At 45.6% G+C, this 26,314-nt stretch overlaps 1 protein-coding gene across 1 annotated transcript in view; it reads right to left on the reverse strand.

Annotated features, from left to right (window-relative positions):
- Positions 1–3,219: 3,219 nt before the first annotated feature.
- Positions 3,220–26,314, reverse strand: part of LOC138516903 (E3 ubiquitin-protein ligase TRIM39-like) — a 93,027-nt gene continuing 69,932 nt past the window's right edge. The window contains exon 5 of the mRNA XM_069632359.1: positions 3,220–8,807. Within this exon, the coding sequence (XP_069488460.1) occupies positions 8,326–8,807 (482 nt within the window). The 3' untranslated portion in view covers positions 3,220–8,325. The remainder of the gene's footprint in view (positions 8,808–26,314) is intronic.

Raw genomic sequence — 26,314 nt, forward strand, 5'->3', positions numbered from 1 at the left:
TTGCAATTGATCATAGGGCTCTGAAGGAAGGCTGCCCCAGCAGCATTTGGAGGACTGCAACAATTTAGGTTGGGAGTTATGTGCTTCGTGCATGTAGCTTGGTCCCCCCCAAATACATCTTCATGCCTTCCAATTGCTAAGAGGTGTTGGGACTCCAGTCTGGATTGAATGAAGTGGTATATATATTTATGAAGTATAATTTACTTATTCAGCTGTAAAAGTGTGGGTGTGGTATTGACACATTAAGGTACACACGAATCGGGATGAAGCAATAAATGCATTATTATTGGCCTAATGTTTAACAGCCCAAATCAAATGTGCTAGAAATGTTTGCAAAGTTAAACTCTCAGGTTTAGTGGAATATTCAGGCCAGGCAGTTTCACATGAATATGATGGCACCCTTTAAAAACTAGCAGTTTCACAACTGGCCCAATGCAAACATCTTTAGTAGCCCCAATTAGGTTTCACAATATATATTTCTCAAATCTAAAGTAAAGATAAGTAAAGTAAAGATCCTACTAGGGGATCTCAATCTAGGCTACAATGACCCTGCTGACAGTAACGCGGCAGCATGCCAAAAGGCATTTCAGGAAATGAAATTCTCCCAAATAGTGAACACCCCCACCCACTCCAAAGGCAGAATCCTCAACTGGATACTTACCCTCAATACCTCAGTATCCATAACAGATGTCCTTAATTTGCAGTGGTTCGACCACTGCCTTATTAACTTTAAAATAAACCTAGATACAGATCACGCTACCAAAACCTGTAATCCTCCACCCATCCAGGTCAGAAATGCGCGCAAGCTCACCCCTGAGAACTTAAACCCAGTTCTCACGAACCTACTCAACACTAAACCACTAGATAATCTTAACTCCGAGAGCATTGCCATGCACTACCACCAATGCCTAAAACTAGCATTGACGAAGTAGCCCCCCCTTAAAACCAAAGTATCCACACCTAAACGCAGCGCCCCCTGGTTCAATAATGAGCTCATAGAACTCAGAAGAGGAAAAAAAAAAGCGCATTAGTACCCCTAACCAGGGAAAACAACACCCCAGAACTTCAAACCAAACTACAGCAAATATCTAAAACCTACAAACTCTCACCCACAAAGCAGATTCCTTCAACGACCGTATAGCGGCTGCAGCCTCCAATACTAAACAGCTATTCACTATTAGAGAACTAGAATCCCCCATCCTTCCCACGAGCCCCATAATCCAAAGCAAAGGCTGGTGCACCACTATTCAGGACGCTAAATCCTCCAAAGTAATCATGCTCCAAAATTAAATAGCCGCGCAAAAAATAAATAAATAATAAAACACACACTCAAACTTAACTCTACGCCCCCCCCCAATCATCCGACCATGATTACTAGCTCAGACACACCAGCATTCCACTTCACACAAGTAAACCCTGAACAAGTCCTCAAAACTATAGCTTCACTCAAGCCCTCCAACTGTAAAGGCGACAGCACTCCAGCCAAAGCGATTAAAGACTGCGCCTCCGTGCTAGCTCCCACCATCACTAGCTTTGTCAATGAGTCCTTTAATTCCAGCGAAATACCAGCACCCATCAAAGTAGCACGGGTCACACCCTTACTCAAAAAAACCATCACTAGACCCAACTAACCCCACTAATTACAGGCCAATAACAACAGTGCCATTTCTCCTCAAAATCATCGACAAAATAGCTTATACCCAAGTACAATCACACCTTGAACAAAACCACTTACTAGGGGAAAGACAATCAGGCTTCCGCCACAATCACAGTACTGAAACCGCCCTCCTGGATTTTAAAAACCAGATGGACGCTATCAGGTACAGTGGTAAATTGTGCATCCTACTACTCCTAGACCTCAAAGCGGCGTTTGATTTGGTTGATCATGACAAGCTATGCCAAACACTTTCCACCAATTTCCACTTCTCCCAGAAGGCCACTGCCTGGATAAAATCCTTCTTTTCCGTCCATACCTCAAGAGTCACCCTAGGAGAAGTTGCAGAAGACCCTATCCTGGCACAACTAGGGGTACCACAAGGCTCCTGTCTCTCCCCCACCCTATACAACGCCTACACCAAATTACTCTTTGCTGCACTAGATGCCATGGGAGTAATGTACGCAAACTTTGCTGATGCTACACAGATTCTCATCCCCATCACGGGCAACCTGGAACAGGACACGGCCACCATCAACCCCATCTATTCCCACATCCAAAACTGGATGGCGAATAACAGCCTTTGCCTTAATGGAGAAAAAACTGAGATCCTCATAATTGGTTCCCCGACTAGTCTCAAACTCCACCCAGACTACACCTCCACAGTGATCGATGGCACACCTATCAGCATCTCCCACAAAGTCAAAACACTAGGAGTACACCTCGACTCCAACCTCACTATGAACACTCACATTAGCGCGCTCGCCTCCTCAACGGCATACACCGCCAAACTCATCACTCTAAGTAGGCCGCTCCTATCTACGGATAACTGCCTATCTCTTGCTAGAGCCCTCATCTTACACAAATAGACTATTGCAACATCTTACTGCTTGGTACCACAAAAAATAATCTGATAGAACTCCAACTTCTACAAAATAAAGCCCTTAGAGCAGCACTGGGCATCAAGAGAAAAGAACATATCACACAGCATAGAAGAGATGCACACTGGCTCCCAGTGCACGCAAGAATCCTCCACAAAACATTAACCAACACCCACAAATGCTTATTTGATGCAGCTCCCACTTACCTCACTAGCTGCATCACACGAATAACCTCGCCCCGGAACACACAGATCCAATGCCAATACCCAGCTACTCATTCCACGCTTCACCACCACAAAAGCAGGCAAAGCCAGCTTCCCCATTGCATCTGGAACTCACTCCCCACTCACCTGTCTAAACAAAGTCTCCTTACCCAAGTTTAAAAAAGTCAAAACATGGCTATTCAATAAATACTAAAAATCCGGCAGCAGCTCTTCAGCGGAGAGGTGGTCTCCCTCTCAGGATCACAAGACAACTGCTAAGGATATTCATATCCAAGCTGTATATATGACTGTGCCAATTAAATGTACGTAAACTTTGCAAAACAATGTATGTAACCATGACATGTAAACCAAGATATTTGTAACTTACGCCGTGATATCCAAGGGTTTGGGCGTGTAATCAAATGAAATAAATAAACTAAGAAGTTACTGAGAAAATTACAAAATGAAACATTGTATCCAATTAATTCCCAAGTCATCAGTTTTATTTCTTTTTTATTTTATAGGACTGCAAACAATACAACCAGGGCTGACATACAAAGTTAGTTTTGAAATGATCCTTTTTTATATTTTCAAGACATGATTAATTTTACCTGTACTCTCCAAGTTATTTCACTGGCAATGATGGAATATATTCTGGGCACAGGTATCATGAACATATCCATTACAGTGGCAGAGGTGGCATATACAGTGAGGTATGGTATTGTTTATTTATAAAGCGGCTATACACAGGCAAGTGTTTCAAAGCGCTCCAGGAGAGTGCGAACAGGGGAAAAGACAACAGTTGCTCAGAGCCTTGAAATTCTGAGACGACATTAGTATGCACTGGCAGAGTAAGTGCGTAAAATACATTTAACAGTTTGAAGATCAGCAAATAGGCCTGACGTGATTCTGCAGTTTTAACCAGTGCGATTAAGGGGTGAAGACAGTGAGAACATACAGAACATAAATAGAATCTTCAGCTCAGAGCGTACGGATCATGCAAGTGCACAAAGTGGGGGGGGGGGGGTTCCAAGTGCACCTGGTCGGTGGAGACTGGGGTAAGTGCAGAGAAAACATCTCTCTAGGGTTAATTTTCAAGAGCAGTGAGTGTGTGAGGGGTGTAAGGCCAAGGGGCAAGTGCGGAGAAGAAATGGTGGGGGTGCCATTGACCTGTGAGACTCTGAGGTACACCTGGCAGCCAGTCAGCAAGCTGTAAGGAAGAGGAGGGAGAAGGGAAGAGCAGAGAACTAAGTTAGCAGGGTAGTGGCAGAGAGAAGGAAGAAGAGTAGAGGAATGTCTTGAGGAGTTTCCAGAACTTAAGAAGATCAGGCTCAAGACAGAGGGCACTAGGGAGGCTATTCCAGAGGGCGGGTCCTGCTGAGGATAAGGATCCTCCTCCAAATCTCTGCTTGGAAGGTTGCAGGTAGACGAGCAGAGGGCTCGTGAGGGACAGTATTTAGGAAGGCAGAGTTGAAGGTAGGTAGGTCCCTGGCACCAGAAAGCCTTGTGAACAATGCAGAGGGTCTTGAATTTGATCCATGCAGCCAGTGAAGGGATGTCAGCACTGGAGAGATGCGGTCCCTGGGCTTGAGGCCAATGATAAGTCGTGTGGTTCTGTTCTGGATGAGTTGCAGAGGGTGCAGGGCAGAAGAAGGGAGGTTGAGGAAGAGGATGTTGCAGTAGTCCAGCATAGAGAGATACAGGGCTCTGGGGCGGGGGGGAGTGAGAAAAAGTAGAGTACCTCTGAGGAGGTGTAGCTGGTAGTTTAGAGATGTCCGAAATGTGAGAGAAGGAGAGAGTGGAGTAAAAAATGACCACAGGCATGTTTTTTTAAAGTGGCAGTGTTGGCTCATACTATAGGCACAGACATGAACACGTACGATACAGTGGCAGTTCTATCATATATTGTGGGCCGTATTGTAAAATGCTCCTGTGCTTCGTTGGTAAGATGGCAGTTATTTGATTTTTTTCGTGATTCTTTACTGAAGGGGTGAATTGCAATATTTCATGTCAGACCAATACAGTTTGTTACACGGCAGACATGAGTATGAGCTTGACATTCTCATGAGCTTAACCCACATTTGTCACCTGAATCTCTTAAAAGAATCAAGCTATAAAATTCACGCGGTTCAGAGTTCGGCTGAATTTCTTTTCCCAGGCTTAGTAAATTGTATGGCTCCTTACCCATTTATTTGCAGAACCATTACTTTGAATTTGCACCATTTAAACACATTATTTTAAAAGATTTCGGAGGAGACACCTCCCCGGGTCACGGTAGGGGGATTTGTACTCCCTCGCTACACTCAGTCGCTTGCATACATTTTGGGGAAATATTTAGGTCTCTCTACTGTGAAACTCCACCAGCCGCGACTAGCTGCTAGCCATGGCGGATTATGGTGGAGCACAAGGGGCTGGTGAGGGCTCAGTGGCTCTGGGGCATGGCTATTATGTCAGGTGATTGGCAGGGTGACAGAGGGAAACGCTTGCTTTACAATAGCACTGGTTTAGATGTCATGGGCTTTACAACTTATATACCGCGGGTACAAGATTTAAATGTTTTGCTTCTAGCCAGGCTCTTAAGTCACACGCCACTATTTCTGGATTGAGAAAGCAAACAGAGATTTGAGTGAAGACGTTTCCTTTATGTGCCTAGACTCTGCCTCGTGAAATGTTTGCGATAAGAAGATGCTCTGCTCCACCTAAATCGCCTTGTCGAGTGGACCCAGTGTCCCAGGTCCTCCTTCCAGCCATGGGACACCATGTGTGATCTTTGGCACCCGAGTAGCCGATGGCGCCTGACTTATCATAGCACATAGGAATTAGTGCAACATATTCTTACATCATAGGAGAGCCTGCCTAAAGAAGTGAGAATTCCTAGGTAAAGATGTCAGTGAAATGGAGAAAGAGCACGCGCACGCCACCCCTCCGAAGCCCTTGGAAACATGGCTCCACTGGGAAACAATCCCCTTGGGTTGTGGTAGAATTGTTGGGGGAGGATGTGTGAGAGAGAGACAGAGCAAAGAGTGAGGCAGAGACAGAGAAATAGGAGAGAAAGAGAAAGAGACAGAGCGAGAGAGCGAGAGCAAGTGTACACAGAGACAGCACACAGCGAGAACGGGAGACTGAACTAAAGTGACAGGATATCTAGCGCACAGACAGACACTGAAGGACAAGCAGAGAGGAGACAAACTGACAGCACAGAGTCAATGCTCTGAGCGGGCACTCTATCGCAGTATGATACACAGTTCACATTTACTTGGCATCATTAGTAAACATCATTGTCATTTAGTTATTCCTTTTTTTCTTCTTCTCGGGTTGAATGATGCTCAGCACACATGTAACGTGTGTGCCTCCTGCTGAGTGATCAGTGATAACCAATGTTTCCCATTAATCCCAAGCATGTGCCATTCATTGGCCAAATAATGTTGTTTTCACAAAAATGATAGGTTTTCCTCTTGCAATTAAAGTCAGATACAGAAGAGGCTTAAACCACATATTTTCTGAAGGACACTATAATAAATTGACCATCTCTGTAAGATACATTTTCACACAAGATATGTCCAACAATTACACAAATATAGCATTCGCTGGACTGCAAAAAAGGCCGGTTGCTGGATCTGTTTCAATTTTACTCATGATTTACTGACATCCGTCATGCACTGCAAGGCCAAAGAAAAACACGGCATACACAAAGGAAAGCGCTACTGTAGAATGTTGTGTTAATGTACTGCTGTCATTTGATCACAGAGCAGCAGTAAAAATGGCGGGAAGAGCTCTAAAATGCATTTGCCATTGGGGAGCGGATGACTGCAGCTTTGAGCATATGATAGCCTGCTGGTCTCTGGGTAAGGTTCTCTAGTAGACCATCCCAGATGCCAAGGGAGGGGGGACCAGTGCTGTACGCGAAGAGCCCACTGGCCCCTGGGAAGCTAGTCCAGTAGACAATCCGATATGCCAAGGGAGGGGGACCAGTGCTGTACTGGATGATTCCACTGGCCTCTGGGAAGCTAGTCCAGTAGACAATCCCAGATGCCAAGGGAGGGGGACCAGTGCTGTACTGGATGATCCCACTGGCCTCTGGGAAGCTCGTCCAGTAGACAATCCCTGATGCCAAGGGAGCGGGCACAGTGCTGGACTGGATTATCCCACTGGCCTCTGGGAAGCTAGTCCAGTAGACAATCCCAGATGCCAAGGGAGGGGGACCAGTGCTGTACTGGATGATCCCACTGGCCCCTGGGAATCTAGTCCAGTAGACAATACCAGATGCCAAGGGAGGGGGACCAGTGCTGTACTGGATTATCCCACTGGCATCTGGGAAGCTAGTCCAGTAGACGATCCCAGATGCCAGGGGAGGGGGGGACCAGTGTTGTACTGGATGATCCCACTGGCCTCTCGGAAGCTCGTCCAGTAGACAATCCCAGATGCCAAGGGAGGGGAACCAGTGCTGTACTGGATGATCCCACTGGCCTCTGGGAAGCTCGTCCAGTAGACAATCCCAGATGCCAAGGGAGGGTGGACCAGTGCTGTACTGGATGATCCCACTGGCCTCTGGGAAGCTCGTCCAGTAGACATTCCCTGATGCCAAGGGAGCGGGAACAGTGCTGTACTGGATGATCCCACTGGCCTCTGGGATGCTCGTCCAGTAGACAATCCCAGATGCCAAAGGAGGGGGACCAGTGCTGTACTGGATGATTCCACTGGCCTCTGGGAAGCTAGTCCAGTAGACAATCCCAGATGCCAAGGGAGGGGGACCAGTGCTGTACTGGATGATCTCAGTAGACAATCTCTGATGCCAAGGGAGCGGGCCCACTGCTGTACTGGATGATCCCACTGGCCCCTGGGAAGCTAGTCCAGTAAACAATACCTGATGCCAAGGGAGCGGGCACAGTACTGGATGATCCCACTGGCCTCTGGGAAGCTCGCCTAGTAGACAATCCCTGATGCCAAGGGAGGGGGACCAGTGCTGTACTCGATGATCCCACTGGCCTCTGGGAAGCTCGTCCAGTAGACATTCCCTGATGCCAAGGGAGCGGCCAAGTGCTGTACTCGATGATCCCACTGGCCCCTGGGAAGCTAGGCCAGTAAACAATACCTGATGCCAAGGGAGCGGGCACAGTACTGGATGATCCCACTGACCTCTCTGTATTCTGCGTGCAAGGGTTTGCCTAGCCAGGCAGAGGGTGGATCTAGTACAGAAATAGGTGTTTCAGAGTTGAGTTAAGCCTTTCTTCGAAATGTGTTGGCCACTGTATGTTAAAACTACCTTGGAGCAGGCCTGTCTAAAAAGTATTTTCTTGTAGTGATGTGGTCGAGGACTAGGTTGTCTGCCCACGCAGTGGGCAGAAGCCAGGTAAGGGTCCAGTGAGGAGAAGGGACCTGTACATTTATCAACATGTCAAGGGGCTGAAGGACATGCTTTCCAGAGTCCATCCAGTCGCTGCAATGTTTCATGGTTAAGCCAGACCACAGATATACTCTACATGTTTCTGATGGATGTCTGACTTCTGAAAACATGAAGAAGCAGCTGGTAGATATTTCTGAAAATATGGTAATAGCATCACCAAGAAGAGGCCAGAGGTTGAAGCTTTTACACAAGGCGCAAGTCTGATCTCCCAAGCCAGAAGTACGGAAAGACTTCCTCATTGAAATTGGCCTCGGTAAATGTATTGATGTGCTCCATGCTGTCAGCATTGAACATTGAGAGCCGCCTTGCATCGTAGTCTAGATAGACTCCCACTTTCCTGGGTTGCTCGCGGAGTACATGCATACTCCCGGGTCCCCCCTGCACAACCCAGAGTCCATCCTCTGTTGACTTTGGGACTGTCTCCATTCTGCTCACAGATTTGCGGGCCACTCCCACTAACCAGCCACCCCCCACCTCTAAAATATGGACCTCCCAATAATGCTTCCCTGAGGAGAACCCCTGCCTCCCCAACACGCAGTTGCGGGCAAAGAATCTTTCGGGATCATAATAAACAGTCTGCAGTGTTTCTGGGTGGCTCACACGTCTCCCATCCTCAGATAAGCTTAGGCCACAACTTGCCGTTTCTGGGTCCAGAGTCACGAGCACTGCAGAGAGGAGACAGAATAGAGTCTTAATGTGCATAGGCAGACCACTGACGGCATACAGAACATTGGCACACCATATATACTTAATGTGCAATGAGAAGAATGCAATATTATGCAGCTTTCTTATACATACAAATATCATCTTATGTACACATACACACCTGCTGTTCTCACAACAAAGATTTCACAAGAATACAGAGACAGGACAGAGTCCATATGCATGCGTTTTACTTTTATGAAGTAAACCCCGTTGATATTCTGCGTCCAGACCTGGCCTGCTCTCAGGTGGCATCTAGAAGAAACAGGAATGCATTGCCCATCACTAGCAGCAACTCAGAACACTTGGACACCCCAATGTAGCTGCGTATATGAGGCTGTATGTGGTGCAATGATTGTGGCAATGATATAGACGTCTAGGTACCACCACAATTGTGAGGTTGGTCCAGGGGTCATTGTTGCCTTTTAAGGCAGTCATGGTGTCGAAAAACGCAGCTGTAATGCGGAGATAAAAAAAAAACATTAAAGTGGTCTTTTCAATGCACTTCATGCCAGACTCCAGCCCTTAAGCACGGACCAAGTATCAAACCTGTTGGGCAATCAAGACTGCTCACCTATGATGAAAGTGGAAGATGGGGGAAGGTACAGGCGAGTTTTTAATACTCGAGGAATTCATGTGAATTTATATTAATGAAGCAGCAAGGAGTAAGCCACAAGACATATACACTTTTGGACTAATTCACAGAAACCTTTCATAATGGCAACACCCCATTGGAAAACGCTCAATGAATTAGGCCCTTTGTCATGTGCATTATATAAATGGTCACTACTATTAATGGTAGTTCAAACAGTGGAAAAGGGGTCAGTCAGGCTTTTTTGAGTAGTAACTAGTTGGCAATAAAACACTTGTTATAGACATTTCTATTTTTGCAAAAAAGGCACAGTGGCAAAATTAGTTTTGTTTACTTAGTATTGAAGCAGGGATTTGGGACCAGTCTGCAATTTATGCACTTGTCTGCATTTCTTCCCAACTGTAATTGCCAGAATCATTGGTTTTGTACACAATGTGGGGATACACATTAATTTCCTGCAGCAGACGGCAGGGAAGGTAGTTTAGCAGGTTGTGACTGTTGCTGAGATTACGTGTGCAAGTTCCTGTAAGTAAATCATATGCTAGAACTTGCTTACTCACACTCCTTCTGCAAGCAACACATTAGTCTATCTATAGTAGTTCTTAACAGAGTTTCTAGGGTCCAGAATTTTGAAAATGAAGCTGTGTATGTAGCATGTACTTCCAAGTTATTTTATGGCAGAATATTTTCCACAAGTGTAATAAAATGGTTAAAGGCAAGCCAGACAACTTTGATCTACAACTCTTTTGGTCTACGGGTCTGATTTTACGGGTCTGATTTTACATATGCATTGGGTGTATGTTGGATATGTTTTACTCTTACAGAGGAGAAAACTCATTTTTACTCTCTTGAAATTGCATTTAATCCCTAATTTGAAAAATCATGTGTAAAATACTCCCACCTCAAAATCTTATCTGGAGTACTGCCTATTCCTATCACGTGTGGCGTACCCCAGGGATCATGAGTCTCCCCCACAATGTATAACATTTTTACCAAGCCCCTGTTTGATAATTAATCTACACTAATTATGCAGATGACACCAAGATTCTCATCCCACTTTTTGGGAATTACAATCAGGATTTGGCCTTGGTGGACAGGATATACTTCATCCAGGCATGGATGGCACCACACGGTCTATGCCTGAATGATGACACAACGGAACTCATCATTCTGGGGACTACAGCCAATATTAAGAAACTCAGCCATGACTACACATCTTTTGACATAGATGGCAACACGATTAAGGTTGCTAAGGAAGTAAAACACACTAGGTTTTTATCTTGACACTAACCTTACTCTGTCAAAACAAGTGAAAGCAATGGCATCATCTACGGCCTATACATGTAAGTTGATTAGATCAGCAAAACCATACCTCTCCACAAGTAGTTGCATCACCTTGGCAAGAGCACTTGTGCTGTCCAAACTGGACTACTGCAACACCTTCTATTTGGGATTTAATTAATCTAACACATTACGAAGAAAATTCAAATACTTCAAAATAACGCCCTGAAAGCAGCCCTAGGAATGACCAAAAGCGCACACATGTCAACAACTAGAAGACAATCCAACTGGCTCTCAACTATTGACAAAAATCAAACTAAAAACGGCATCTCTAACCTTCAAGTGCCTCAACAATTCAGCACCTAGCTACCCGACAGAGAGGTTCAAAAGAAAACTCACGTCCAGACCTACCAGAGCGGCCTACACTAACTGTTTATCAGTCCCCTCCTTCAAAATGACGACAATCAGTGGGAATAGCTTCCCAACTCTGGAACTCCATCCCACCCACCTTAAGGACTGACCAAACTTACCCACATTTTAGATCAAATATCAACTGGCTTAATGAAAATGATCTTTAGCTACAGCATGACTTGCTAATCCTTTTGTACCTGACCCGTTACACATACTTGATCTCGCTTTGCATTTGTGTGACCATACCTGTAAGATAACATGTACTATTAATTTGACATCACACTCTGTACTGTCGTACTGTTCCTTGTAACAGTGTATCTATGCAACTATGTAAGATTAAAGTATCCTCGCCTCGCGCCCCGATACCGCTGGGTCTGGTGCACGTTATAAATAAACATTAGACCTGTCTGTCGCGTTTGACTTAGTGGACCATAAAGTGCTATGCAATCATCTATCTACAGTTGCCCATTTTTTCCAGAAGCGACAGCCTGGATTAAACCCTTTCTAGACAACCGGTCCATAAGAGTATTCTCGCCTTCTGCATCAGCAGAGCCCACACCAATAACCTGTGGAGTCCTGCAAGGTCCATGTGTATTGCCTACGATGTACAACATCTTCACAAAGCCATTGTTTGATGACCTTGACAATCTGGGTGTCACCTACACTAACTATGCAGATGACACCCAGATCCTCATACCCATGTCGGGTGATTATGAGACTGACGCTGCCCTATTGTATAAAGTCTATTTCTTCATCCAGACTTGGATAGCCTCACATGGCCGCTGTCTGAACAATGAAAAAACTGAACTCCTGCTCATAGGAACTCCAGCCAAACTCAGCAAACTCAGTAACCTGTTTCAATCATTCAACATAGATGGTATGATGGTATAGAGATTAAAGTGGCCAAAGACGTAAAAACCTTGGGTTTCCACCTAGACTCAGCCTTGGACTTGCTCAGGTAAGTTAGCATCAGCGTCAGCATACACATGTAAGCTTATCCAAGCCTGCAAACCTTTCCGCTCGACAACTAGCTGTATTACATTACCCAGAGTGCTAGTTCTTTCAAAACTAGATCATTGTAATGCACTATATCTGGGTTCCAGTAACATCAATAAATACACATTTTGCAGAACAATGCTCTTAGAACTGCACAAAGCATACCGAAAACACAACGTCTCTCAGTGGCTAGACAGAACACCAAGAGGCTTGCAGTCAATGATAGAATACAACTTAAGCTTTAACCCTTTACCACAAATGCCTAGCCAATTCAGGGCCTAAATACTTGGTGGATAAATTTACCAACAATATTTCTACACGACCAACCAGTTGTAGGTATTCACATTCACTCAAAGTCCCTAGATATAACCTTTAAAATGTAGGAGGGAGTAGTTAACCCATCATGGCCGCACAATTGTGGAACTCTATGCCAACAGATATCAGAGCAGACCCATCTTTCTTTAGCTTCAGAAATAAAACAAAATACTGGCTCCTTACTAGAGATCTTACGACTTATCTCTTGCCATTTGTACCCCTTAGACCTCTCTTGCTGATAACCACATAGCGTTGTATATACTGTAAATCTTTTACTTAAACATGTTAAATCTTAGTTCCATTCTTTGTCATGTAACTTGTTTATTCTTGCAACTAAAACAATTATTCTGTAAAAAGTATTTTAAGCAACTTGTAACGCGCCCAGATACCATCGGGTTTGGAGTGCTATATAAATAAGCAAACAAAATACAGCCTTTGTAACACGAGGTTCAGGGAGGGATACATTAAAGATCGCAATAGGACGAAATGTCAGGAAAAAAATTACTGACCCCACCAAAAGAGCTAAAATACACCACGAAAAGTGCGAACGACCAAGTTCAAACTTTTTGTGGTATGCGTTTAGGAGTTTTGGTGGGGCCGGTATGAAATGTTGTATTTATTTATTTAGGCTGCAGGGGGCTGGTGTCCCCCGCAACACCGGTTGGGGGGGGGGGACACCCCACCCACCCAGAACAAAAACCAAAAAAAAAAAAAAACAGGGCTGCGGGGGTGTCCCCCACAACACCCAGCTCACTACACTGTACAGTATATTGAGCGGGCGTTGCAGGGGGAAACCCATGCAGCTGCCCAAAAAATAGACCCTGCGGTGCCGGTTCCCGACCACAGAAGTGAAAGGGAACTGGCGCTGCAGGGACACCGTCTTAAAAGTTAAGTAGGGTGTGGGTATGTTGGGGTTATGGGTGTGGCTGGGGGTATAATTTTGTAGGGTTTTGAAATGGATGTTCGCATGGGAAATGGACAAACATTTTGCAGTGCGTATATTTCCCATGCAAACATTTCGATCGCGGGTTATTCCGCCTCAGAGATTTCACGTAGATCCTAAAGATCAAACCCACGGTGGAGACCTTGAGAGTGCGGCATCAATGAAGCCCTGAATGTGTAGGTCAGCCTGACTATTTTATTCTCCCTTCCCCCTGGCGCCATTTCCATGCCACCCAGGTGCATGCCACAGTGATGGAATAGGGAGGTCAGCGTGTTAGTTAAGATGAAACTTTGTAGTATACGAGTAGCCTGACCTTCACCCAAGACCAAGATATGCCCAGCTGATTCACGTGGAGACTGATCGATGGCAACAGAATTAACCAATTATAGCCTGGCATCCCCATGTGTATAATATTTGCCAATCAGCAACTCTGGTTTGTACTGTATGTAATGACACCACATAGCCTTTTTAAGCATCTGCTCTTCCTTGAATTAACTAGAGCGCTCTTGAGCAGCAGAGTTATCTGTACAATTAAACCTTGTTATCCTTGCAATGCTATCTCCTGGCCTATTTCCCTATAGGGTGGTCTTTATTCTGGAGTGTGCATAAAAAGGGACTTGCCTTCATTTGGTGACCCTTACAACATGATTCCATCGTCCCAGTACCTGCAGGGGTATCCAGGTGACTTATCCAGAAGGGAAGTGCCCACCTAAGGTAACCAGTCTCAAAACGAGTACGCTGAGTGGCCTTGTGGGTGCTGTCTTTGCTTAACTCCTGCCTGCTCGTTGGACCGGGGTGTGGGCCCAGGCCTGTAGTGGATCCACTGTGAACAGTGGCTTTCGGAAGAACGTGACATTAGGGAGAATTTTCCTTTCTGTGCTAATTCCCTTCAACCTTAGAGCACCGTAGCTCTTTTGCTGGACTTTAGGAAGTTTAATTTTTATCCCGAGTGAGCGAGACTTTTTCACACTCATGTATTTTGATCTGATTTGGATTCTGTATTCTTTCGTTTTGGACTTTTTGTAGGGTGACACACAGCACCGTCTGTGCAGTGTCACAGAGAAATCTTTAGATTCCTTTTCTTTGGTGAACTACTGTTCCCAAGAGTAGTAAAGTGAAATTGACTTTACTTACCTTTTTCCTATGTAGGTCCAGCACACCCAGTCTTATGTGGAGTGCCAGGGGTGGGGGGCGGGCGGGTTAGTCACCCCATTTCCTACTTACTCATGTAGCCTTTTGTATGTTACCCTCACAACTTTAAATGGCTGGTGGCAGTGGTTTAATTTGGCTACCAATGTGCATTTCTATCTGCAGCTGAGGATTCAGCCTACGTATAACACGCATGTGTGACCATAGTGTCAAAAGGGCCCAGTCTTCTTTTTTTGCCATTTCTTGCTTTTGAGTTCTTTCTTGGGTTTTACTCTGCGCGCCAAACCAGGTTTAACCATTTTGTTCATTTTGCCTTTGGCGGGTTTCAGTACTGAAACCCGTCTCTGCCTCCAGTGTGGCTGGCAGGGCAGGAAGTGAGGGAGGTGCCCGAAACTCCCTGTTCTTAGTCTCCTTGGTAACCTGAATGCACCCAGTCGGGATTGGCTGGCTGGCTGTCCTTGTAGGACAGCCACCCTGCTGTGATTGTGACAGCTAGGCCGTGCATGAAAGGAAGAAACCGGCATAAAAGGCGAGACTTCTTGAACTGAAGACAGAGTCGACCACTGGACGAAACATCCGAAGGAATCAAGAGAAGTTTGCTGCATCCTCCTGGATCGCTGAACAGCCCGGTGGAGCCCTGCTGCTGTGCTGAAACTGCTTTTCTGAATAGACTAGAGAAGCTCCGGAGAGGACGAATTCTTCCCATGGGTTGGTGGGACCCACAAACTCTCAAGACGAACTGTGCTGGAAGACCTTCCCCAACTGGCTGTACTTCTTTGCTGCTGCTGGCACAGAGTGCCAGGGGGTTGAGAAATCCGTAGTTGAGTGCAACGTCTTTAAGCCGGACCGAAGCGCCAGGAAGATCCCGAGGACCTGCCCGAAGCAAGACAACCCAAGCTTGAGTCACCTCACAAGAGTGCTGGACTCAGGAGTAAAGGAAGGCCATAAAGTGTCCAAGATCCGTGGTGTGGCCATTTGCCGGTAGCAGAAACCGCAAAGTGCCGCTGAACTGAAAAGAGCCAGTAGCTTCTGCCGACATTCCAACGGCAGTGCAGGAGTACTCCAGACGTCCTCCCGCTTGTCCCCACGACTGAGGCCCAGGAACCCAGGATCTGCAACCAGAACAGAAGTCAGCTGGATCCTCTTCTAACTTAAGGTACAGTGCGGACTAAGGGGTACCTACCTCTAGTCTGTGGCTTGCATTATCTCACTTGAGACTTGCAGTAGCTGCTTTTTGCAGATCAGCTCTACCTTTCACAGGCCTAACAGCTTGTGGCCCAACAGTGATTTTCTACAAACTCTAACTTTGTGCAAGACGTTTGTGCTATCTAAGAAGTGCCTCAGCTCCATAGACATTGTTCAAAATGACTTTGGCTGTCCCGGTTCCCTGCAGACTCTTCTGATGCAGACTTAGATTCTAACTGTCCCTCATAGGTGGTACATTATTTTTTACTACTATTGTTGGGAGATTAAAAAGTGCTCACATGCTCTGAGAACCCGTTTACCTTTTTCCTTCCCTTAACCTTTCCTTTCCACCACCTCAGAATTGTACAAAGAGCAAAAAGTGATATCTAAATAGCAATACTGTCCTAGTGATTGTAGTCACATCAGGGTGTAGAAGTGTATATAAAGCATCTCTAAAGAGTATATACTTGTTTATCTTGATTCTGAGAATGTGTTTTTTATTTTTATTGTTGCACGCTGCCCTTTTTAAAGAATGCTCATTTAAAACTGACCGTTAAATAATTATTTTACTAGAAAACTGTCAGCATAAGTGTTATTTGGATACCTGTATGTGTGGATTTCGATGATGCAGCTCTACAGCTCACATTAACCCCTCTTGAGATACGTCTGGCTGCTCAATCACTCTACCAACTTGTGTAGTACGGACCTATTCCAATAGGTGGGTTACCTAATACCAAGATGACAAGACTGGTGTAGTCTCTAAACAGGGTTACTGCATACAAGCTTGCCTAACACTGGTGGCAGGCGGTGAGGATTTGTGTAGAGTGGTTACATTGACTATTTGCTGTACTGTGCCCAACTAAACCAGCCACAAGGCAAAATACCATCATAAAAAAGTGAAGCATTTGTAACATGGCAAATATGGATAACTTCAAAGAGGCAGTCAGGATTGTTGTGACAGTAGATCAACTAACAGATATGTGCAAAGCCAGGGGTGTGCCTGTAAAAGGAAAGGCATGAGAATTAATTGCAAGCTTGTTGAATCACCAAAGTTTGGGTAGTAGGCCTGTAACACCATGTGGAAAATAATGAGGACGACAGTTTAGAGTAACTCCAATCTGCAAGAGGAGTCAAAGGAGGTAGAGGAGTCTCAGGAAGAGAACACCTCTTTGCCACAGCCTGCCCTTTTGCCTCAGCCTATTTCCATTGGACCCCACAAGGTCAAACATTAAGCCCGGAATAGGTTTCTCTTGAAACCATGAGATTATAGTTAGAGTTAAAAATGTTGAATGCTCAAGCTGAAGCCAAACAAAGACATCAAACTCAGTGAGTTGGAAATGCAACATGAAATAGATATGAAAAGACTGGCTCTTGAATATACTTCCCTTCCAGGGTCCTCTAGGTCTGCAAGTCCCAAGAGGCCTTGCCTGCCCAAAGAAGCAGCAAGTATGTATGAATCAAAACTTGATGTATTGGATTGGCTGGGTACGTTTGAATACACATACAGTCTTCAAGGAATCAGTGGGAGTGATGTAATCAGTTGGCTCATATCTAGGCTCACCTGAATGGTTGTGATGCTTTAATGGATTTGGATGCCATTGAGAGAATGGATTGTGAATCTGTGAAGCTGGCATTAATAGCCAGATTTGGGAAAACTCCTTCTCAGTACCTTAAGAGGTTTAGGACCCTTAGGAAGACTGATGGTACACCTTGGGCTACATGGGTATGCGAGTGTTTAAATAACTTAGATGGTTTGGTTAAGGGTTACAGAGTGAACACCTTTGAAGGAATGAGAAATCTGTTTTTGTTAGAATCTATTTTTAATGCCTGCTCTCCTGAGCCGAGACAGCACTTGGCTGACTCAAAAGAGATTGATCCAAAAGATTAGCACAGGCTGCTGACTTGTGGGTAGCCAACAAGGCCACTCACAAGGACTGGAGCAACTCACAAAAAGGAAGATGCAAGAAGAAAAAGAAAGAGCGAAAAGAGAATTCCAATTCCAACCATCCAAAAGAGGGCCACAAATATAGTACGGGTTAAGTCCCATGAAAACGTGGTAAGGTTATGTTATGTTATTTTTCTTATACCGTGCCAAAGCCCGTAGGCATCCAGGCGCCGAGTCTAAGTCTAGTGAAACCAGAGGGAAGTCAGCAGAAACCCTCATTCCAGAGTGAGAAATATTTTGTATGTGGGTCTACTGATCATGTGCTCCCTGATTAAGGGTAAACCTTCAGGGGTCCACACTGCCTCCTTAGCCTTCATCCCTCAGGGAGAAGTTCATATGGCAAGTGGTAACTGTCAATTACTGACTGAAGACCTAATTGGAGTTCAGGCCAGTGTTTCTTTAGTGTCCCTGGGTCTGTGGGAACAACATAATGTGGGTTTGTACAACTCCATACCAGATAACACCAAAGAAAAAAATAAGGACAGTGTACTAGTAAATGGTCAGACGACCCCTGCCATTAGAGACTGGGGCATGCTTTACAATGGTTTATGAATGTTTTTTCAAGCCTGGGGAAGTGGATGTGGCACCCAAAAGGTCCCGCTAAACTTGCAGGAGGCCCAATCCAAATGGTTCCTATTCTGCCAGCTCTCATCCAGTGTTGGAATACCTGTTAGTGTACATAATAAAGTGCCTGGGGGAGTCCTGTCTAGTACCCCCAGGCCTCCCAGTAAAAGGAAGCAGGAGCAAACAAGATTGGCCAGAGAGGCAATCTTAGGAGACTCTCAGTGGGAGGTTGAGGAAATTCCTCTTACCCTCAGTCTAGCGGAAGGCCACCCTTCTATTTCCAGGCCAAAGAAGGAGAAAGGGGAAACCCAAGATCTCAGGGAAAAAGAAAGGTCTTAATCTAAACCTATTCACAGGACAAGGACATCTCTGAGAGGACAGTCCCAGGTCACTCAAGTGACCCCTTCCACAGCAGAGGTGGGAGGATCAACCCAACTCAGAAGCATAAGCTACTGGTGAAACAGAGCTGGAAGAAAACCTTCCCTATGTTGGAGAGCTGTGGATTCTAAAGACCATCCTGAGCTGCAGACTTTACTTGCAGAAGGTGGACCCTCTAGGGCAGACTTCAGCAGAGGTCAAAGAGAGTGTCCCTCTCTAGAAGGTCTTCAGCTTTCCAGCAGGAAGAGCAAGTGCCAGGGAAGCATAAGCTTTACTGGGAAGATGGCCTCCTCTACAGTGAACCTACTGGGTCTATCCCAGGAGATTTATAGTGCCACAGGAGGTGACAAATGTTTTTAGTTAGCCCATGAGATTCCTCTGGCTGGCCACCTGAGTTTCAAGAGGACCAGAGAGAGGCTATCTCTGTATTTCTACTAGCCCAAGATGGGGCCTGATGTAGAAAGGTTCGGCAAGAGCTGCCACCTTAGACCTCTGGCAAAGGTGGAGCCAAAAATGTGGCACCTTTAGTGCTCTGCCCAGTGGTGGGAGTCCCCTTTGAGAGGGTGGGGATTGATATTGTTGGCTCCCTAGACCCTGCAACATTTTCATGCAACTGATTTATATTGGTTGTGGTAGACCATGCTACCAGGTATCCTGAAGCCATACATATGAGAACTGTTACTGCTCAGGCAGTGGCTAAGGTCCTCCTTGGTATCTTTACCAGGGTAGGGCTTCCTAAGGAGGTCATCTCTGAAAGGGGATCACATTTTATGTCCCACTACATGCAGACCATGTGGGAAAACTGGAGTGACCTACAAGGGCTCAACAGCCTACCATCCCCAACACAATGGGTTGGTGGAGAGGTTTAATAGAACTATGAAGAGCATGATAGGTAGGTGCTTTAGAGGAACCCATTACAAGAAAGTGGGACCTTTTACTGCTATGCCTTCTCTTTGCTTATAGAGAAGTACCTCAATCAGGGGTTGGTTCAGCCCCTTTCAACTGCTCTATGGTCATTGTGATGCTGGAAATGCATCGGAGGGACGGGCCTCCGTATGCTTGTCCTTTACTGCTTTTTATCATGTGTTCTGTTGTGTTTTCCATGCAGGACTCCTGGCGATGTAGCTCTCTCTTTTGGTTTGGTGTACAGACCAACGGGATACCCTTACGGCTCCCATGGGTGGGAGTACAACCCTGTGACCCTAGTGTATGTTTTTGGGCACCTGTGTGTGGCCCGCAGAGCAGGGTACGGGCTGGTAGCAGTTCCAGGCTGAATTTGACAGGTGGGAAGCAAAAAATGAGTGGGCACCACTGGAACATTAATCTTCTTAACTGTCTTAATGTTAATACGCAAAGTCTCTGATAGACAACTATCCTTAGAAATGTAGTTCAGTGTACAGGAGCCGGCTGTAAAAGGTTAGGAGACACCCAAACCAAAAAATAACAGTAGAGGCAAGAGAATAGGTAAAATACCCAGTCATACAGCCGCTCTCTGGAGTCCCAATCCGGGATTAAATTAAGTGCACATTTTATGAACCTTCAATAAGAACCTTGAAGATTATTAAGTAACAAAACTCAAAAAAGTCCAGTTGTTTTTCCAACGATGATTTTATCAGTCAAATCAAAGTTCATTTTTGAAAAATAAAGAGTAGACACTAGTAATATTTATTGAGGAAGAGTTTGCCACAAATCACTTCATCAACAGACTTTGGTTATGCCAATGCATGTCGGAATGGAAATTCCTTCATCAGGGCAGGCCTATACAATGTGGACACAACATGTACATTCAAATGATTGAAATAAATAATGCAAATAATGTCATGAGTAATATCCATATACCATCAAACACATCAATGCATGAAATGTATGTAGAAACATAACAAAGGGTGTCATGTGAATTAACGTTTGAAAATGGAACACATACCCAGTAGTCATGTATGTAGTAGCAGAAGGCAGGCCACGGAAAAAAATAATAAATAAAAGAAATGAAAGAAAACCAATCAGTAAGAAAGTTGAGTACTGGTTCATAATGGCCACAAGCAGGGCCATTATGAGCGCTAAGTTGGTTTGACTGCAATACATTTACCTAATTCAGGTAACTTTCCACTCTCCCTGCTTATGGCCATTATTGGAATGACCAGAAGGCCAAAATGGTGCAGTTTACTCAAGACCAGCTTGTTCTAGTTATGGTACCTACAAGGCAGAGAGCCGATTGGACCCTTCAGGTTGTGGGTAAACTTGGAGAGGTCAATTATTTAGAGGACTTGAGTAATCCCACGGAGGTCCCGAGGGTCTATCACACTAACCGTCTGAAGGCTTATGTTTCCAGACCAGAACTAGGAGATTTGTTTCTAGCTTCTGATCAAAAGGAGGAGGAGAGTGAGCCTCTCCCGGATCTCCTCAGGGGACAACCTTCAGAGACAATTGAAGGAGTGAAAAACTCTTCAGATCTGAATCTGCAACAACAGGAGGATTGCAAGGCTCTGTTAAATCAGTTTGCCTCCCTTGTTTTTATTGACACCAGGATTGACCACTTGGGGTCAGCATGATATTCTCACTGGTGACAGTCTCCCTTTCAAAAGCAGGGGTTACAGAATGTCAGACCAAGTAAGATCCCACATAAAGGAAGAGGTCAAGAAGATGCTTGATCCTGGGGTTATGGAGCCATCCACAAGTCCATGGGCTAGTCCAGTTGTACTGGTGCCAAAAGCAGGAAACAAGGAATTACAGTTCTTTGTGCACTATAGAGCTCTTAATGCAGTTACCACGACCGATGCCCATCCTTTAACCAGGATAGATGAACTAGTGGACAAACCTGGTTCAGCCAAGTTCCTCAGTACATTTGACCTGACCTCAGGTTATTGGCAAATAGCTCTGAGACCATGCCAAGGAGAAAACTGCATTTTCTACCCCATGAAGCCTCTACCAGTTTAAGGTTATGCCTTTTGGACTCAAAAATGCACCAGCTACATTCCAGAGGATGGCGAATCAAGATCTGAATCGGATGGAGGACTTCTGCAAGGCATATCTGGGTGGCATTGCAGTGTTCAGCCCCACTTGGGAAGAGCATCTTCACCACATAGGATATATGTTTTGCAGGCTCTTGAACCATCTGATCATAAAGGCTAGCAAATGTCAAATTGGTCAGAGTAAAGAGGTCTACCTTGGACATGGGGTAGGAGGAGGTGAAATAAGGGCATTGCGTAGTAAAGTACAAGCTGTACAAGACTGGGCCATCTCTACTACTCAGATCCAAGTGAGAGCATTTCTAGGTATCACTGGGTATTACAGGAACTTCAAAGACCAAGACCAAGAAGGTCAGGTGGAATGAGGAGTGCACTAAGGCTTTAGAAGGACTGAAGAAAGCCCTTTGTCAAGCTGCAGTCTTGAGAGCTCCCGACTACAACCAATCCTTAATTGAATAGACAGATTCTTCTAATAAAGGGATAGGTGCAGTTTTGATCCAGCTGGATGAGAAAGGCAGGGACCTGTGTCTGCTTTATCAGTAGGAAACCGAAGGACCGTGAGACAAGGTGGGCAACTATTGAACCTGTGTGTTCTGCCATTGTGTGGTCTCTGAAGAAGTTTAGACCATACTTGTATGGATTGTAGGGGAGGAGTGGTCCAAAAAACCCTCCATGCCTACATCCCCTCCCCAGGTGGGGGCCATGGCTCATTGGGCATCCCCTCAGACCACCCGGGCCCAGGTGGTGGAGGGTTCACCTGCTGAAGACATTGCCCACACGTATTGAATTTAGCTAGGCCCAGAAACCATTTTGCCTATCAAAGATGGTGTGAGCTCAGCGCACTGTAGCGCGGCCCCCACCCTCGGAGAGTTTCAATTATCCCTGTCGCCGAAGCACCCTGGCAGATCCGCTGTGAGCCCGTTCCCACGAACAAAACGGACATTAGCTAGCACAAGATACTAACACTGTAACATTTCACCATCCACAGTGTATCACTGCTCCCAGCATGACCCGGTCAGCGAGGCCTGGGTGATGGGGAGAACTGTAGAATGGTCATCCGATGAAAGCAGAAAAATACCCAAATACGAATGTCAAAAACTACTTGTAATACGTGTATCCTTTCCATAAAACTACTTCTACTAAAGAAGCCTGTAAAATTGTGTAATCATTGTACGAAACGCATGTTTACATGACACCAGCAATGGAGGACCCACACCCCTGCAGGGGTGTGCAAATGATAAAAAGCATTCCGGGGGAATATTCTCTATATGTATCATTGAAAACCGTACACCCCGCGGTCCCGAGCCATAACTGAACTAATGCTGCTAGAGTGCAGGGGAGGACGAATGCAACTATACATAAGGCTCGTGTGAAAAGACGCGGGCAAATGCGCCAGTCATGTGTACATATCTACAGCCCTTATATGCCATTACCGCCGCGTACAATGGCGGGTCTCGTCCTCTATGCTCCACCAACTACACTACTACCTCACGTAATGCAAATATATATGTATATTACTAAATGCCGTAATTGTTAAAATATAATGTACTAGTAAGGTGCTTAGACTGACTATATTCGAGAGACATGTAGTGAGCTGAAATGTATGTTTTCAAGTGATCCAAATGAGTATTATAAGGATGTTCAAATGTTTATGATGTTCTCATCGAAAGTCGGCAACACACGAGAAAAATACCTTTGTGAATATGTGCAAGGCATTCTTCCCCCCCCCCACCCTGCAAAGTCTGCCAAATAAGAGAGCTAAGGCCTGCGCCACGCTGCTCCACCTCCCCCAACTAGGCTGGAGCCGCTTCAAAGATTTGTAGTCCCCGCTACAGCACCCAAGGCCACGGCCTGCCACCTGCATTATTTACAGCCCAGCAGTAAACCTCTGCTTGAATACACAAATCCAAGGCGCCCCCTCGTAAATCCCATAACCCCCCGGAACACCTCAGATTTATGACCCGGTGCAACGAAGACACCCAATACTGTGGTAACACACAACAGCCCATTCATAATAACTTCTAACGAGACCGAAAGACATGTACCGCCCGCCCCAGGCCCGGAGACTTAGCCCCACGACCTATGGTACCGGTCAAACAGGACACTGGTAACCATGCACGGATAAATCCACATCAAACCCCTCACAAGGTGCATTCCTCATGTGATGCATTAACCTGTAGAATAACCTATTGATAGATTTACTAAAGAAGATAACATTGCAATGACTGAATGACTGCGGTGTGCATGGCATAGGGCAAATAAGTCGGGAAAAGACATTCATCTCTGACACTGGCCACAATGGCACAACAACACCGCCCGGATGAACTCAGCTGACCTACCAGGCCCAGCCCAACCCACGAGGTTGACCAGTGACGTCCTCCAGCCAAGGCCAACCACATCGCAGCAGCACCTATAGCTAGTCATCGCCACCCAACCCCATTGAACTTGTGGCCCTTATAGTATATAGGTACTGATGACGTTTTTTGTAAATAAATACGCCTGTTTTTGCTATTGTCGGACAGAGCGCTCTCGGAGTTTGCAGAGTTCTTTGCATGCGCTATTCTGATTGATAAACTCCCATTTAAGCTCACCCGCACTCTGTCTTGGCTTTATTCCCGACTTGGGAGAGTCCATCATTGTCTCTCATTGCGGGGAGGATCGTGCTGGGTGGGGACGCTTGCCTTCAGTGGTGAACCCGAAAGCGTGATTATTATTATTATTATTTTTTCCCAACCTAACATTACCGTCCCCTTTTGGCACGAGAATCTCTGGTCGAAAAGGGATACGCACGGTGCGCCGGCTCCGGGAGGCTGCCCGCCAACGGCGACCGGTACACTAAGAAGTGCGCACTCAATAGAGAGAGGGTACGGGATCCCGGTTGAAAAATCCACTTTGAGTACCGCTCGCCGGAGCCGGGGCTGACTGTTGAGCGACGGCAACACTGCCTGGACGGACCCAGTTTCGGAGACTATCGGTTCAAGACGGGCACGTGAGTATTGAGTGTGAGCGATCGTAAAGGGAGTGGAGGAAGAAATTTAGGACAGAGAACGAAGAGGGGTAGAAAAGGGGGGTACGCAGATCTACTAAGGATCATCCTAAACTTTCTTTGCTTTTTCTTTGCATATGGCCATTAGGATTAAGAGGTGAATAAGAGATAAAAGTGACGGGAACCTAGCTCCGAAAGGGGGTGGGAGGCGGCGCCGCATAGTGCTATCTTGACTAGTACTGGGAATATATGAAGAGGATAATAAGATAAAAGTGTCTGGCAAAGGGGGACACGGAGAATATATTAGTGACTGCTATTTCCTCTTTCTATTCTTTTCTTTAGGGTTGGGGGGAAATTAAAAGTGAGATCAGTACAAAACGTTAGGGAGGAAGTAAAAGAGAGAGAGAGTCCTACTACAAGAGGGAAGAGCAGACCAATATATATATATGCGCATCCATATATCTGAATAAGACGGACATGGACAGCCGGCTAGGGAGGAAAGGGAGGGCAGTTTGAATTGTGAATAGAGTGTTACAGAGAGGTGTGTGCACCTCGTATGCGTCGGAAGACAATTTGGTGCTGTGGGTGTGTAAAATGGTTATAAATGTATGGTAATTGAATGGTCATGGTAAGTGTGGCCGGATAAAGCTTCGTGAAGACAAAAATGACAAGGTGAAGTGAGTGTGTACCTTTTTGATTTCCGGGTTAATATTGTCAAAATCACTGATGGTTTGCTCTTGTATGTGCCCCCCCCCAAGAGAATAACATAGAGACTGTATACAGCCAGTTTTGCATTGCGCAGGCAGGGGGAAGAGCACAGAGGAGCCCATTATTGAATGTGAAGTAGAAGACGAAACCCATATTGGTAATAGGTTTACATTGTAATTGTGGACACACAGAGATAGACAAGTACTAGGAAAACCCAAAGATGGGGGCCGAAACACCCTTATCACATATCTGTAAGAACCTACCAGGGTACGCGGAACGAATTAAGAAATATCACGACCAGTGGATAACAGAGCTGAAGGGAGAGGGGTTACCCCAGATATGGCCCGAGGGAGGGTCATTTGACAAAAGTGTTCTGGATATGGTGGCCACATGCATTTGTTTGAAATACAAGGGGAAGCAGTTGCACAATAGGAGGGAAATATTAGATCTCTGGAGGTTATTTGAAGAGATACCACCGCCTAAAGCACCAGCATTAAATCCTGACCTACCCTCCACCACTGACAATCCACTGATGATACAGAAAGATGGTAAAGAATCGTCAAATGTAGAGCCACAAGTAGAGGTAATAAGCTTGTACCCGATATTAAAGAAGCCTGTGCCCGCAGAAGGGTACAGTGACCCCACTTATGTCCCCCCTCCCCTGACAACTACTACACCCCACCGGCCAACGGCACCCCCGCCATATGAAAGTACAAGGGAGCGAGCCCAGGCATGTACACAAAGGGTGGACATAGAAAAGCTAACAGATGATATACAATCAAGACTCTCAATAGCGAAGGATGAGCTCGCAAGGATAAAAGACATATGTGAACAAACGCCACTTAATGCAGCAAGATCGGGGCGCACGTCTAGAGCGCCGAGTGAGAATAGAACACTTGAAGACGGGTGGAAAAAAGGTGAGATACTGTTCAGAATTGAGGAAGAACCGACACGAATAATCGAAGTAGGGACACGAGAGGGAGGTATTGGTAATGAAGAAAGGCCTATAGGGGACAGAGAGGAACTACTATGTGATATAAGGGACGATTTA

The sequence above is a fragment of the Ambystoma mexicanum genome, chromosome 6q, assembly GCF_040938575.1.
Source record: "Ambystoma mexicanum isolate Mex_15411 chromosome 6q, UKY_AmexF1_1, whole genome shotgun sequence".
NCBI lineage: Eukaryota > Metazoa > Chordata > Amphibia > Caudata > Ambystomatidae > Ambystoma > Ambystoma mexicanum.